This window comes from Sinohyriopsis cumingii, unplaced genomic scaffold (genome assembly GCF_028554795.1).
Source record: "Sinohyriopsis cumingii isolate HCF-2022 unplaced genomic scaffold, ASM2855479v2 utg001339l, whole genome shotgun sequence".
NCBI classification, from domain to species: Eukaryota; Metazoa; Mollusca; class Bivalvia; order Unionida; family Unionidae; genus Sinohyriopsis; species Sinohyriopsis cumingii.
Window position 1 is genome coordinate 511,766 of NW_028315985.1, and position 16,628 is coordinate 528,393.

The following is a 16,628-nucleotide window of genomic DNA, read 5'->3' on the forward strand; positions in this document are numbered from 1 at the left end:
TCATATATAAATTAAATCAAATATAAATTAAATCAAATTAACATAACGGCCATAACCATGGATTGAATGGTGACTATGAATGATTTGCCATCTATGTAGGACTGTAAAAGTCCACTTGCTTTAAGATCAAATACAACTCAGTAAGCGTAAGCTAGCAAAGTGCATGCCTGTGAGCAGGTCTAGAAAATTGAGAGATGTGCAGAAGTTGTGTACAGTTCATGTTTTATTTTCTGCAACTGATATACTCAATAGACTTGCCAGAGTACATATATCAGTACCTTTGCTTAGGTTATATATATACTGCATACCTTCACTGACATGAAAGACCATAATTTGCTTCATCTGTTAATCGTTTTTTATGATATTGTCAAGATCTCTTAATCCCATCTTTTTGCAAATGTAGCAATAATTTTGCAGATTTTCATATACAGGTATTATAATATAAGTTGGTAGTCAGTTAAATCTAAATGATAATAGTTATTAGACTAAGAGGTTCACAAACTTTAACGTTATAATATCACCACAGGCAGTAGATGAGTTGATTTCATTCTAATCATTATTCTGGTCACTGAAACTGCTAGTATGGCTTTTAGGTCAAACGTTATGTGCATAGTTTGTTGTCTAAAATATTCTGTTTGACATGATGTTTGTTTTCATTTTGAAGAAGACCAGGTAATTATCTTTAAGAATGATTTGCAAAATTATTTTACAGGTGTGTTTGGAAATAAAAGGCATTTATCTGTTATGATTAGCAACATTAATTTCTTTAATTTGTAAGACATATCTACCACTTAATGTACACTCATTATAATCTGTTCTTTGCATAGCATCTACAGGAGGTACACTGTGTGCATATTTACTGTTTTGCATATAATTCAATGGATACAAATATTATGTTTGCAAATAATTTGGTTTGTAAATAAATCTTTAAAAAATGTCACATTCCAAATTCAAGTTTTGATTATTCATGATTCAGTCAAAAAGATGAGCCTAATAACTCTGTCTTTTCTTTCCTATCTATGCATTTTTCTTTTAACCATTAATTTAAACCCTTCATGCTTTTCTCATCTACAGGTCAACATACATATACCATACTATTTTTATACATCTTTTCTCATGAATGTAATTACTGGCATATGTTTTTAATGTGCAGTATATGCTTAAAAAAGCATAATATTTTATATTTTGTTAACTAAATATAATAATGGTTTATTAGATCTTCACATACTTTATTTTCCTTGTGATGTTTTATCATCATATTTTTTTACAGTCTCAAATTTCACATTGGAAAAAAGTCTTGCCCTGCTAGTTGAGACCAGTATCATAGATATTTATTATATTCTGATTTTCTAATGGATATTTTTCCATGCTTTTACTTGGCTTTCTTTATAAATTATAGGATGTTAATCCACCTGGTTTAGCAACATTCTACAAAACAACAGTCACACAAAATGCTGGAGCGAACTGTACATCACCTGAAATGGTCTCCAGCAGCATATTCGAGCTTCCCCAGAATACAACATGGTCTGACAACAGTGACAAAACTGTGCAATTCTCCTGTGGAATTGAGTATCCAATGCCTTTGGGGACTGTTTTCTCTACGGATTCGTCTCCTATCACTTTTGCAAGTAAGCAGCTTTTTCCCCAAAATATTTCTTCCAAATGTGTACACAATTAAGCATACACATTTCAGTTGTCTTTGTGTTGACAGGGCAGTGTTTAGCTAGATTAATCATTAATCATTGTTGTTGATTAATCATTAATTTTGCTATTGGATTAATTGCTAGGAATCACAAATTGTGGTCATTAGAACATGTAGGAAAGACACTATAAAGCATTCTGGGCTATTAATCATCAACTACATCATATACTGACAGATAGCTTTGCTTTTCTACAGAGAAAGAGTCCTCTCCCCTTGATTCAGGCAGAAGAGCAGAGAGTCAGATAATTCTAAAATTTCAGTAATGAAAGGTAGCATGTAACTATAAAACACATGTATACTATCCTCAGAAGAATGTCATTAGGTTAATATTTCCAGTTAACATATCTAAATTATCATTGAACTAAAATAACTGGTCTGCAAAATCTTGAGACCTCATACCATTTCCAGATGCATAACCTTGAATAATTTGCATGTGTTTAAAATTTTCATGACACAGTTACAAATTTGGACCTACTACCCACATAAATGCCTACATTTGCATCAGTATCAACAGTGTTAGGCAATTATCTTCTCAGAGCACAATTAGTAGCTAATGATCAAGTAGTCTTTAATTCAGGTGTCTAAAATTACATTGATAGAATCCATAAACAGTTATGAGTGGACTACTTATAAAGTACATAGGATGTTGTTATCCATATGGTTTTCTGCCAATAATATATTTGCCATTTCTAGTACTTAAAATCAAATTGATGGGATATATAAACAGTTGAAAGAATTTTCAATACATATTGCAACAGTGGATGCAAGTGCCAAAGAGGTTCATTAGTATTGGCTTATACTATACAGGCAACAAACATCAGTTACCACTATCATCAGTGACAGAGGCACATAAGGTGATCAAGGCTGTGCATGTGATAATGTTGAAAGACAGTGCAGATTAGAAGGTTAGACAAACAAAAGTGGAGGTACAGACAAGTAGATAGTGAGTGGCAGTTGAATAGGCAGAATCCAAATCGACAAACAGTGACGTGGTAGAAACAATACCAACAGGAAGGTTTGGGCTGGTAAGTCTGAAAAGACCTGTGTGGCATGCAGCAAATATCAGTGGCAAGTATGCCATGGCCCAGAAAGAAGTATATCTTGCAGGAGTGGAAAACAGTTATGTTAATGTTGTCAGCATGAGGAACCAGGGGGATTGGCTGTGCTGAGAAGCTGCATGGTCCAGGAAACTGTCTTGGAGTGATATCTTGAGAATTGATGCCAGAATCTCATCTATGCTCAGTGAATGATGTTCTACCTACACCAACAAACCTCTAAACATTGGGACTAAATGATGACCCCAACATTAACTTGCATGGATGTTTCGCAAATTTATACCACATGCTGTCATCCTGCAATGTAGTTCTGACTTATGGTCAATATCATTAGTACCAAGTGTTGGCTGAGATTGCTGCCAGTATGGATATCACCAGGAGGAAGAAATTTAACATGAAAAGTTGTCTCCACTTCCTTAGCTTTGTGAGAAGCCACAATATACAAAGGCAAAAAAGCTGACTCAAGAGACATCTCGACAACAGTGCAGGGCAGGATTAGGAAATGCAGGCAGATGCAAAAAGACATTTGAAGTTCCCACTGGACATCAGTAACACCAACTTCAGACCTAACATTGTACAGTTATAGGGAGGTTCCAAGAATACGATTTTGTTAGAACTTACATTGCCATGGAAAGGTGTGATGAAACCCAGGAGAGGCCACATATCAGCAACTCATCCTTAAGTGCCATCATAATTAATCATAGGCCAGGAATTGATGGAAATTGGATGTCATGGCATTGCAGCACTGACCCTTTAGTGTGCCTTGGTGGCATTAGGATTGCATGACCAGTAACTACAAGAATTTAGACACCAAGGTTGGCAAACAGGCCAAGGAATCCTCACATAAGATTTGTGCAATTGTGGAAGAGTGAAGAGAAATGGATAAGTTAATTAGTTTCAGGCAGAATGTAATCAACTTAGTCAGCGGAACTCTGGAGAGCATTGTACGTCTGTGTCAAACTTCTCTAACCTTATACTTAGTTAGCATACCATGGCTGATACTTAATACAAAGGCACAGATGATGCAAGCCACCATTAGTGCCTGGAATGTATGCAAACTAATGTATTGTACATCAACAGATAGACTTGAGAGAAATACAGCTAATTTGGTAGAGAACTGGCCAGATTTGACATCTAGAGAGCAGTCTTGTGTGCAACTTGCCTTGATGAGGAAGGGCAACGTACCAGAGAAGAAGTCTATTACACCTTCTTCTATAGTGGCCAAAGTAAAGAAGAGCCATGTGAAGCTGTTGTTTGGTATGCCTTGAAATAACAGCGAATTCACAGACTCACAAATCTCTCAAAGGGTGTGAATGAAAGACTAATGTAAATGAGACTTTCACTGTCTGTAAAAAGACATGCATCCACCAACACTGCCTTTGCACCCAACCTTACCAACTCAGATTAGATCAATGAAAATCTTTATGAATACATGGAGTCTCTTAATGCAGAAGTTTTGAAGGCAGACAAGCTAATCATTCTCGGTGACTTCATTACTAGCATTGGCACAGGTCACAAGGCATGGCCAGATGCCATTGGCTAAAATGGCTTCAGCAAATGCAACAACTACATATGAAATGCAAGGAACACAACCTCCTAATCACTAACATCCTTCTGCCATGACACGATGAATGAAAGAATATAATTGTAACCTCCATTTTGGCTCACCTGCATTAAGTGCAGGATAGCTTATGCTATTCTTCTTTTGTCCCATTCATAGTTAGCACTGTCAGTTTTGATGTTAGCACATGCAATATTTTTGTGTGAATACAACACCTTCCATAATTCCTTAAGTACAAATACAATGCCATTTTCCAAAATACCACAAAAATAAAATTATTCACAAATTATGCAGGTGAAATTTTTCATCTTCTGATGGGTTTTTATTTTTGTTTCAGTTAGGGTGACCTGGATAGAAATGCAGAAGAATAATATGACAGTTTCTGATACAATCCTGACTCTAACATCTGGAGAACCTGTTACCTTGACTTGTGTGACAGGAACCAGTCGACCTGATCCAACCATAGAGTGGTTCATAGAAAATCAGAGTAAAGGCAATGGAGCCAACCTTACCTTCATCCCAGCTGACTTGGATCATGACAAGATGATATACTGTCGAGCCTATAATACCAATCCCAACATGACAGTGGAATCAGCCAAACCCAGGATGTTTGTTAGAGGTTTGAACCTTTCCATTCCAAACAGTTTTGTCATGTAGTCATAAAACATCAATTGTCTATATATCGAATATGCATTAATAGAATTGCTATATAAACTTCTGTCAGCTTTAATATGTCATGCTATTTTATTTTAGGTTCTGAAATATTCACAACAGTTTGACAGCTTTCACCTGAATTTCCTGGCAAGGATCATTTTCCTGATGAGGCCACAATTGCATGCTCCTCTCAAAGTAAATTTGTTTCATTTTTATTAATAGCACATGATAGGATGTGAATGATTAAAACAAGTGCTACTCCAGCCAATTGGTCTGTCAAATATAGTTGTCCTTATTCAGATTTAGGTACATTAGGTATGTCTGCACCAAAAATGGTAGTGGGGAATACCAGTCCTGTTTATCCCCTGTGACTTTAGCATAATTTGTACACATTTTGGCCTCAAAAGTACACCCTTTGCATAGAGCTAACAATTTACACATTTGATCAAAAAGGTTGCACAGATCCTAATTATCTATTCTAATTCTGAAATTTATTCTTGAAAATGTATTTTGTATCACAATATTCCCGAAACATGTTCGAATTCTACCTGCACATGCTCAGTAAAAACTGTATGGACAAGATGTGTATGGTGGATAAACTACAAAGAATAAAAATTTGGAGGCCTTATGATGTCTATAAACTGCATGTAAAATATCAAAGCAGAAATATAAAGCATTGTACCAAGATACATACAACCTTATTTGCTCATCAGGAAAAGTAATCATTTTTGTGCAGATCTGATCTTTTTTTGTTTACATGTTGGATAGGATGGCTGTAGTACAAAGTCATCTCCCATAGTGAATTTATGGCAGTACCATAATATTAAAAAATCAAAGTTCTGAATGATCATGAGCAAATCTGTATATATCAGTATCGACATATCCTTGATGTAAGTGTCTCTGTAGAGAAGACCATTTGAGCCTTAACATTTCTTGGTTTTAAGTGAGTTTTAAACATGCATTTTTTAATTCTGCACCAGAGATTCAAAGGTTAATTTCATTAATGAGTTTTCAAAACTCAAGTACGTAAATGGACTGAACTTTCATCAGTAAAGCATTGTCTATATTTTGTACAGTTGCATCTAATATAAGCTCTCAAAAGATTCAATTTATTAAAATTTTACTTTCATTATCAACTTATTCCAGCCAGCCAGAACCCTCTATTTTATGTTTACCTATTTCTAGACTGGTACCCATTCTTCTATATAATTAGTACTGTGAGTCCTGTAAGTGACATGTAGAGGAAGGTACACGAGGACTTTGTAGATCTTGTAGCATGAAATCAAACGTTTCGTTGGAGACACCTGCAGTCAAAATTTGAAGAAAGATAGGAATATAACAATCAACAGAGCTGAAGCTATCATGTTTAAATTGATTACAGGCACAAATCTCCCATTCATCACCATTTTCATGATGAAAAGGATCATCAATATCCAGCAGAGATATTTGATGCATTAAAGGAGCTTACTACAGATCACTTAAGGATTAACATTGTTAAAAACAAACAGTGTATGAATGTTGAAATTATAAATGAATCAGAATAGTCTGCACTTTATTCATATTTACATTGTTGTTTACAGCCTTCATTTACACCAGACCAGTGTGTTTGCAGTTAGGTCCATAATTGGATATTTTGCAAACAGTTCTTCACTTTAGGTTACTTTTTTTGAGAGTTAAATGTTTTGCCTGTCATCAGTTGAGTACTGAGATATATGTTAGTCATTCATATTTTTCTGGTTATAGTTAATCCCTTTATCATACACTGAGAATGAGTCTTACAGGTTTACATGTAGTCATATTAAATATTTACTGCTCATCAATATAGTAATATGGTATGTAATGTTTTTGACACTTATTCATTTTAGCTTTACAGTATAACAGCTTCTATACTAAACATAAAATGTGTGTTGTCAGAACATTACTATGAGATATCTGATAGACACCAGCAATATACATGTTTGAGTCTAGGATATTGCACGAAGTATCTGATGTCAAATTTATGCCATGTAAGATCAAAAGTAATACTCATCTTGATTTATAAAATTTAGCCAGGTTAGTTTATTTGAATGGAGAACTGCACTTTTTTGACTAACGGATTACACGTGTCTTAATATGAGGGTCTTCTAAACTGGATTATATTTGCCCATTCTTCTATCCATCAATCTACATGATTGTCCATTTTTTCATCCATCTTTTGCTAGGGGCTCCTCTGGTCTAGTCATGCTGACAAGGCTAAAGTTGTAAAGTTATGGCTTTTTCCCAAATAAAAATTGTGCCAATCAGCTGTCCAGTATGTCATTTTGTGAATAGTCTTATTGCTATGATCATTCTTGCATAGATTGTCATATCAACATGAGTGCTTTAATAAAGGATTGATTGTAATACCTTGTTGGTCCTAATAAAAATGGTGTAAATCTGACAGTATGGTCACCACAATGACCATCATGAAAAACATGATATATGACTACTTTTTCTGGATGGCTTCTTATATATCAGCATTGTGCTTTCATTAAAGACTTTTTATGAAGTTTACGTGGTCCAAATGGTAATGGTAAGACTCTTTTGTCCAAGTGGGCCACCATGGAAGCCATATTGAAAATCTTGGTAGACTACTCTCAATAACTAATGCCAAGAAAACTTGAAAACCTGCTTATAACTTAGGGGCAGGTGTGGATATCATTTTTGTTATAACAAATGCAAAAAAATCAAGTTTTAAGGTGTATTAAAGAAATAAGTGTCTGAAAGTGTACTATTTAAACAAAAGGAGTCTTGTGTTGTTGTGCAAAAACCAAGGATGCAATACACAGTCGTTGCAGGTGATCAGTGAGGTACATGTATATGTGACAAAACTTCTTGGAGTTGTTTTCATTGATCTTTCAAATATAGGTTTGATGGCAAATTAAATAAATTTATACCGAAAGGAAACAATTTTATTAGAAAAATATTTATACTGACAATTATTCTCAAAACAAATATAAAATGAGTATTCGGACATTAAACAGCAGGGCTAGCTTCCCCTCAACAGCCTTCTTGATTCCAAGCTGGGATGGCAAACCCTACTTCAGATTTTAGAGGTTAGTAACTCGTGCGCTCACTTATAGTACTGTCAGTTTCTGTATCTTGTGATGTGCAAGTTATCAAGGGAGAGGTGTATTGTTATTCCTCCAAAATGGAAAGTCTCACCGGAAGACTTTGTGATTGTTGTCCATTATTAATTAAAATGGTGAGAATCTGACATCCATGTTAATGATTCTGAAATATTGTTATCCCTACTTGTTCTAATGGATGGCAATATTTACAATGCTGTCTTCTTTGTCCTAAATATAATTGATGTCACTTTGGGAACCGGTACGTCCAACACAGCCACTAATATTTAAAAATCTTATTATCACTATAAAATCGACCACTCTGGTGGCTTGGTGTTTAGAGCATCTACCTCAGAAGTGGGAAGTCATGGGTTTGAACTCCGGTCAAGTCATACCAAAGACTTACAAAAATGGTACTAACAGCTGCCGCGCTAGGCTCTCAACATTAAGAGGTTAGTGTTAGGACTGGTTGGCCTGCTGTCAGGATAATGTGATTGGGAAGGACATCATACTACATGTCTGTGGCATGATGCCCCAGTGCTAGACATCACTATAAATTGCCACACTGCAGACATCGAAGCGATATGACTGAAAAATTGTTAAAGCTACGTTAAAAATCCTAATCACAAACACACACACACATCACTATAAAACATTAAAGATGCCTTCAACACTAAGCAGTTAAAAAGAAGAAATAGTCATCTTTTGAATTCCTGTAAGGTATTTCAGTGGAGAATCAGTTTCTTTATTTTTGCAAGGAGTTGGAAAGTTTTAGGACATTTACAGATAGGATCTTGGCATGATTATTTTTCAGGTTTTAAGAAGTCACCTTTACCTTAGAGCTATTGTTTTTATGCAGGCTCCATGATGCATGTGATGCTATGTTCTATAACCAATGGGCAATATAATATATCTAGGATTCTTTTTTTGGTCATGTGATGAGTTTAATATTATAATATTTAAAGGTGAAGTGATGAAAAAGCATAATTTAAAACCTTGTAGGATTAAAACATGCATCCTTAGTTTATACAAATGTAAGTGTAACTTAATTTGGAACTGTTCATTCTTTCTGTCTACAGAAACATACTGCACTACTACTATTCCAGAATACAGGCACATTTTGATGTATTACTGGTTAGGTTACTATCTTGTACATTTTGACCAATGATCCCTTCTAAGATGTTGGAGTGAATTCATATGAAATATTTTGTTGTTAAATATGATGCACAACATGTAGTTTTTAGACAGGGCTTATCAGTTGAGCCTTCATTACAAAATCACTGTCCATAAAATATTAGGGAACCAGACTTAAGTTTCAAGTCACATGGACAGACTTTGGATTCTAAAGCAGAATTGAAAGGAAACTTCCGGCACCAAATATTTGACGGTTGATCCATTATGTACTTCTACAAACCAACTTTAGGGAAATATAACAAAACATAATTTTTTGCAATCAATATAGCAAGTCTTAATTCATTTTCATAAACTGATATTTTATTAGTATCATGATTTGGTTTTGTGACTGCAAGAAACATTTTTTGGGGGGAGTTAATGTGCGTGTGTGTGAGAGAAAGAGTTAATGTGAGAGAACAAGAGAATTTGGTTGGATAGAGATGATGATTGAGGGTAGCAATCATAACAGGAAGCTGAAAAATTAATATCCAGTACAATAAGCACTTTAATTATGATCACTTATTGAGCAAGAACATCAAAAGAGAATTACGTAAATTCCAGCAGGTGTACATACAAACCAAAGCTGCAAAGTAGAATTAATAGCAATAATATTGAAGTTTAAATGCCTATAAGTATTACTTATTTATGTACCAAAGCTATTACATTCCGTTTGTATGTCATCATTTAATGCATCATTCTGTTGGACAGGAGCTACTAAATTTATTGAATGATTTACAGAGCTATCTCAATATTTAATCACTCTTACATGACTGCTGATGAAGTTATTTTTGTTTCTGCCATTCAGGAGTGTTGACATATTTTAAGTCACTTTCTGTTTAACTTTATAATTTATCTAACCTGAGGAGGATTTTAAAGAGAGACAGAACTTTATTACTAGGATGAAAAGTTTTTTACTTAGTAGTTTTATCAGAGACATAATAAAATAATTTGATCTCTGATTCTTCTGTTAAAAGGAACATTTGCTCTTCTACTTCAATGGTTGGGGCCCCGAGTGGCCGAGTGGTCTAAAGCGCTCACCGTTCTGGATTACTGCCATCTTACCTCTGTCTGTGTGCTTTCGAGTCCAAGACTTGGCTAGCATGGGTACGTGGGAAAGCCTGCCAGTGGCTTCTCGTGGGTCTGTGGTTCTTCCCTGGGTTTTCCAAGGTTCTTCCTCCACCAGTTATACTGGCCGCCATGTATAGCCTATCTTGTGCTGAAAAATGGCTTTAAACCCTAGAACAACAACAAAAACTTCAATGGTCCATGAACAGTGTGTCCAAAAAGAGACAGGTTCAAAAGGACTAAATCAATGGGACTAGGGAACTGAATTGCCAACAGCAAACAACAGTAAATGAATACCTTCATCCCAATGTTTTCTACATCAAACCAATATATTCTTTAAAGTTTGATGAAAGTTTTCCATTGCCCCTTGGTTTTCAGAGTGATACACAGCAGACTTTTAACTGTTGAATACCTAATTAATACATAAATTGCTGGTTGATCCCTGACATATAAACTAGAACCTGTTTTTGATACATACATCATGTTCAACAAGAATTGGTTGCCTGAAGTTTTCTTTTTGCAATCTATCATTATCCTACTGAGTGCGTCTTCAAATGCATCATTTGGTTGTAAATGAGCTTTGGGGTATCTGTTGGTTAGGATTTCAGTAGTTAGAAACATAACTCTTACGTTTAGGCTAATACAAATGATACAGATTTTGTGGTAGGTTTTACTGACTTCCAGATGACCAGCAAAGGGAGTTTCATGAGCTAGTCTAAGACTTTTCTGTCAGTATGACTTAGGTTCCACATTTTTGATAACTTACTGACAACTCATCAGCAGGTGCCTCAGGTGGTTTCCATTTTCTCACAATGACCCAAGTTTTGAAACTATATTAAGTTCGGAAGACTCTGAAGTCAGCTTTGCTAATAGCCATCTGAAACAAATAGGTGATCTCAAAATCATTTTCAATGACAAATGATTAGAAATTAGAGAATCAGTAGTCAATATCTTTTGATTTATCAGTAACAGGAGCAAACGTAACCTCGTCAAAAGCCTGACCAATACATGTGTCAGCTAGAGAAATAGATTCCTCATCAACTTTATTCTCAAGAGCTCTTTTTGCTAAAGCTGTTGTAAATCAAGGATATGTTCTTCCTCAATAAGATCATCCTTTTGATCCAAGAAAGGCTTGTTAGTTATAAGTGGATTAACCACAAACTTATCTCCAGCTGATTCATAGCCAAGCAATAAATGAACAAACTCTCAATAGGCAAAGAATTCACAACACCAGTAGTTACTTACCCTGAAACTAATTCTGGTGTTAATATTATGAAGAGGAATGTTAACAAAACCACAATCTACTCTCAGAATAAGAAAACTTTCAGAAGAAGTATAAGACTTCTCACACAAATGCAGTTTGCTTGCCACTAAAAGACTCTGGGAAGCTCTTGTGTCACTTACTATTTTATTAGAGACATGATTATCCAATAAGAGATTTAGAACCTTTCGATATGAATAGTTCATAATATTCTATAACAGAGTCAGACGGGGCTGTGTTTGACCCAACAAAATGTATATTTTCCAATACCAGACCATGACCTTACCTATGAGAAACAAGATCATTTGGAACTGCAGTGCCTTTATTGTGTTGCTTATTCTATAATTTAAAGCAGTCAGAAATAACATGCACCAATTTCTTGCAATAAGTGCACACAGAAAGAGACATCAGATGTTGGATTCTTATTAGTTGCACAAGATTGAAAGTTGTAAGAACTTGCTTGAATCTGAGTTGGTTTATTACTTACAAAGCCACATAGAAGAAAAATTATTAACAAACAAAACTTTTAGAGCCAATAAATATTCATCCATTGTAAGAGCAACACTTTCTATCTTGTGTTTATCAAGGTTTGACTTTAATATGAAGGCAGTTGTTGAACTCTTCAACTAATATCAGTTGTCTAAGTGTCATAATCTTGATAATTATAGATGTACACCACCAGTCAAATAGTTTTTTTTCCCAAACAAACACAACATGGGTTTGGCTATTTGTTTTTCTTTTTTGTGTTGTTTGCAAATCTGAAACCTCTATCAATTTGCTCAGGTACCTAGTCATATCCATTCAAGATACATTTTTTAACCAAACCATAATCACCGCTTGCTTCAACTGACGGTGAAGTATACATTTCACAAGCCTAAGAATACTTACTAACAACAAAATCCTGTGCTCTCTTGGTCATTTTAAATTGTCAGCTATTTTTTCAGAATTTTGAAAAATACTGACCTACATCTTTTTCTTTAAAAGTGGGTAATAATCTATGATTTTTTGTAAAATCAAAAATTGAACTTTCGTAAGTGGGGTACTTCATGCTTGCCAGTTCTACTTATTTTGATCTAATTAGAAATTCACTTACTTCATTTTGTTTTTGTATTGACAATTTCATTTGCTTCTCTTTTTGTATTTGCATTTGTCGTTCTTCCTTTTTCATCCTTTTAACTTTTTCTTTTTCCTTTGCATAGTTTCTATCTGAAACTGAACTTATGTTAATTCTAAATCCATATTTTATTCAAAATTTGAAACTCAAGTTTTCTTAACTCCATTTTATTCTTGTATTTTAAAGTCAGATGAAGACATACTAATCAAATCCAAAGCACTTTTATCCAAAATATTCTTTTCTACCAAATATATAACCAAATTATTGTTTATTTATTATTTTAACAAGGTTACCTTTGCCTCTGAAGGATCACATTATCTGGCAAGCTGGAGTAATGCAACCATTCTCAAGGATTCTAACTGGGAAGCATTTTAAATAAGGATCTCAACTTTATATTTGTTTTCGCTATTTAAAATTAAAAGATGAGAGACAACAAAATTCCAAAATAAAATGAATTTAAATTTCAAAACAATTTCAATTGCTCTAAAGTTTATCTCCCAGATGGGCCCCCAATATTTCCTGTTATGACTCTAAACTAAGTAACAGAAAGAAGCAAAACCAACAAATTTGTACAATTTAACAATTTCATTATCAAAGTTTTAAATTATAATTGTGAGAGGAACTTACAATACAATCAAGTGAATCAAAACTAATCATTATAAAGGTCTATGAAAGTCCTAAATCTATGAAATGTTCCTTGTAATTTCAAAACTGGAAATTTACTGGTTCTTCAAGAACCATGACATTATCAAGATGTTATTGTCCAGAATTCCTTTGAATAAATTTATCACAGCTCCAGAATAATATTATTGTCCAAATAATGAGCACTTTCTGTTCCCACTGAACAAATGTTTTTCTTCTTGAATAATACTGAAGTACAACATAATACACATCCACAGTCTTACAACAGGAGCACAAGAAATAATAATGACTCCAAAGTTGGAAAGAAACTGGTTGCTCAGTGATCTCTTTATATACCAGTACTTCATCCAGTGCGACTATATTTTGCAATAGACCCCACGTGACAGAACTCACCACTCATTTTGCATTGAACTGGCCTATGCGTTTGACCTAACCCAACCAATGGGAAGTTACTGAATCCTTATAGAAATATTGAAACCTGATCAACCAATGAGAAATTAAGCCATTAGGTCTTATTACATACTTATGCAATTATTTATAGATCATATGTAATATTAAACTCTTAACATATCACACAGACAAAATTTAACTAAAGATATTCTGTGTAATTTATAACCATGAATAAAAACTGTAACAATCAGATAAAATCATGTAACAAGACTTACAAAATATCTACATAACAGGAAGCTGTTTCAGGGTAGTGGATTTCTAAGCTTCATGTATCGAATATCATATGTCCTGTTTACCATCTGCAAGGGAGATTATCTGATGCATTGGCAGCATCTGGCCATACTCACTTTATGTGTAGCATTGTACAGTCGGGTTGTTCTAAAAGAGGAAAAGAAGGAACTAAATGACTGGATAGATGCTATTAGAATACAAATATTCCACAACCATTTATTATTATTATTATTATTATTATTATTATTATTATTATTATTATTATTATTATTATTATTATTAAATGTTGGTTCCTTTAAGCAGAGGTAATATACTTTCTACAAGTCTTTTTTTTTGTCCTGCTAGATTTAACAAAAGGTTTTGCTTACTGTAATTGCATTTACTTTTTCTAGGTCATGCATTTTCTTATATGAATATATCCCTCTTGATTACTGGAATCTGCCATGCGGGCAATATTGTTTATATTGAAAACTAACACAAAAATAAAACTATTATAATATAATTATTATTTTAATTTTTAATTTAGTATAATTTCTAATAAATGTCTTCATCCAAGAATTATGCAGGGGCACTTATGTATTTCCATGGAAAATAATGACTTGAAATTCAGTAATTTGAAGAAGAAAAAAAACTCAGCCCAAACTAGACACTACATAGAAACACTCGACATCTCAATTGTTAAGGCACGACTGACTAAATTATATGAAAAAAAAAACAGTTACACACAAGTTTAAGATCTAAAACAGATTCCTGAATGAGGGTCACATGGTCATCCTTCCAGAACAAAAAAGAAGCTTTTTACAACCTAAGATCACATACTCCCAATATGGCCTTAACTAAAAATAGTGGTTCTTACCCTGGGAAAGAATGAAAAGATTTTTTTTAAAAGTTGTTTACCAAAACACTTACTGGTTCTAAATCAAGGTCAGCAACTAGATACAGTGTTTCTATTATTATACCAGTCAGGTCAAACAGAACTGAAGTGAATTTCTAGAAAATGTCAAGTCCGGTAAACAAAGTTACTTTATACTAGCATGTAATGGAATAAAAAAATTTTAAACTAACAAACAAGTAATTAACTTAAATATAAATAACAATATATATATATATATATATATATATATATATATATATATATATATATATATATATATATATATATATATATATGTAGTGCAAGAAATTACTTAGCCAAGTGTTTAAAGGTCATGAAGTCTCTAGTTTACTGTGAGTCTTTTAATTACTCTTATTATGTGGAGGTTGACATATTATTGAGTTCAAAGTTGATAAGTTCTAATTATTTCCTGTTTATTGTAATATATGGGTATTGTATAACATGCTTTGTTAGTGTGTTTGTCATGATTGTTGCAGAGTAGGAAACTAGAAATGATAACAAATGCAGGAATGGCTCTCAGGCTACTGCTGTCAAATGACACTTGCACACAACATTTTTATGTTTCTTGGTACATGGTAAAATATTATATCTGTTTCTCATTTAGTTTTTAGCTAGTGAAATGGACAACAGCATTTTGCCAAAACTTTTCTGAAAGAGTCACAGAGAGAGAAGAAATAAGAGATGCATTAGAGCACAACCCCATATAATTTGGGAAGGAAATTCAAAGATTGTTAGAGGATTAATGAGCAAGACTGTGCTATTCTGCATAATGAAGGGAAACAGCAGCAGACAGATTCACATAATCATGCTAAGCCACAATATGCCACCAGTAAAAGTTAAGTTTTTGGTGACATTAGTCACAGGGGAGCCATATATATTTCAATTTTAAAAGACAGTATGAATACTTAATTTTTTACAGAAAAAATTTTAACGAACACACTTTATCAACTTTTATGACAAACATTTATGAATGCTCATTGATTTCATCAATAGAATGATCAGATGCATGCATGAAAACTGACTGAATATTAATGGCCGATAACGGAATCAATTAATGGAATGTGTTGCCATCAGGTATGTATGATCTGTTAGTAAATCAGATAACATGAAGAATATGTTTTGACATGTTTGCTTAATTCAATTAAAGTCGTTAATATGAAGAAAATTTAGATATTGGGTACATTTAAAATTTAATTTATTTATGTTAAGACTACACAATGTTCATAAAAAGCAACTGCATGCATGTATATCCTTTTGTCCTGATAAAGTATTTAGATTTGTCCTGGCATCCCAATACTTGTATCAACCCTATAAGTATACCTATATCATAGTCAAAGGGAAACAAAATTATATTAGATGTGCTGATATTTGTCACAAATATTTGATGTGTAAGCTTTTGCAACTCTGCCATCACTCCCATCTCTCTAACTAACAGTAAATTTTGGTGTAGAATTCTGACATCAGTGTGCAATTCTATTTCAGAAAATTGTGATCTTAACCCAACTGAAATGGCATGGAATCAAATGGAAAGATATAGCTAAAGTGGGACCAACAACAAATGATCTCATCAGAGTGATTGCAGAAATTTGGCTGCACAACATAATAGTGGAATTATGTAAAAATGTATAGATCACATTTTTTAAGTTTCACCATTTTGTGTTCTTGATGGATGAATCCCAGGAATTATCCAAATCATTTGTGTTCCTGGATTGATTCTGAGGGAAACATCTTAGTCATTT

At 33.7% G+C, this 16,628-nt stretch overlaps 1 protein-coding gene across 4 annotated transcripts in view; it reads left to right on the forward strand.

The window, feature by feature from the left end:
• Window positions 1-16,628, forward strand: part of LOC149772612 (uncharacterized) — a 143,257-nt gene that overhangs the window by 49,585 nt on the left and 77,044 nt on the right. For all 4 annotated transcript variants that reach the window (XM_089947546.1, XM_089947549.1, XM_089947550.1 and 1 more), the window contains exons 5-6: window positions 1,400-1,628; window positions 4,656-4,937. In XM_089947546.1, the coding sequence (XP_089803672.1) occupies window positions 1,400-1,628; window positions 4,656-4,937 (511 nt within the window). The remainder of the gene's footprint in view (window positions 1-1,399; window positions 1,629-4,655; window positions 4,938-16,628) is intronic.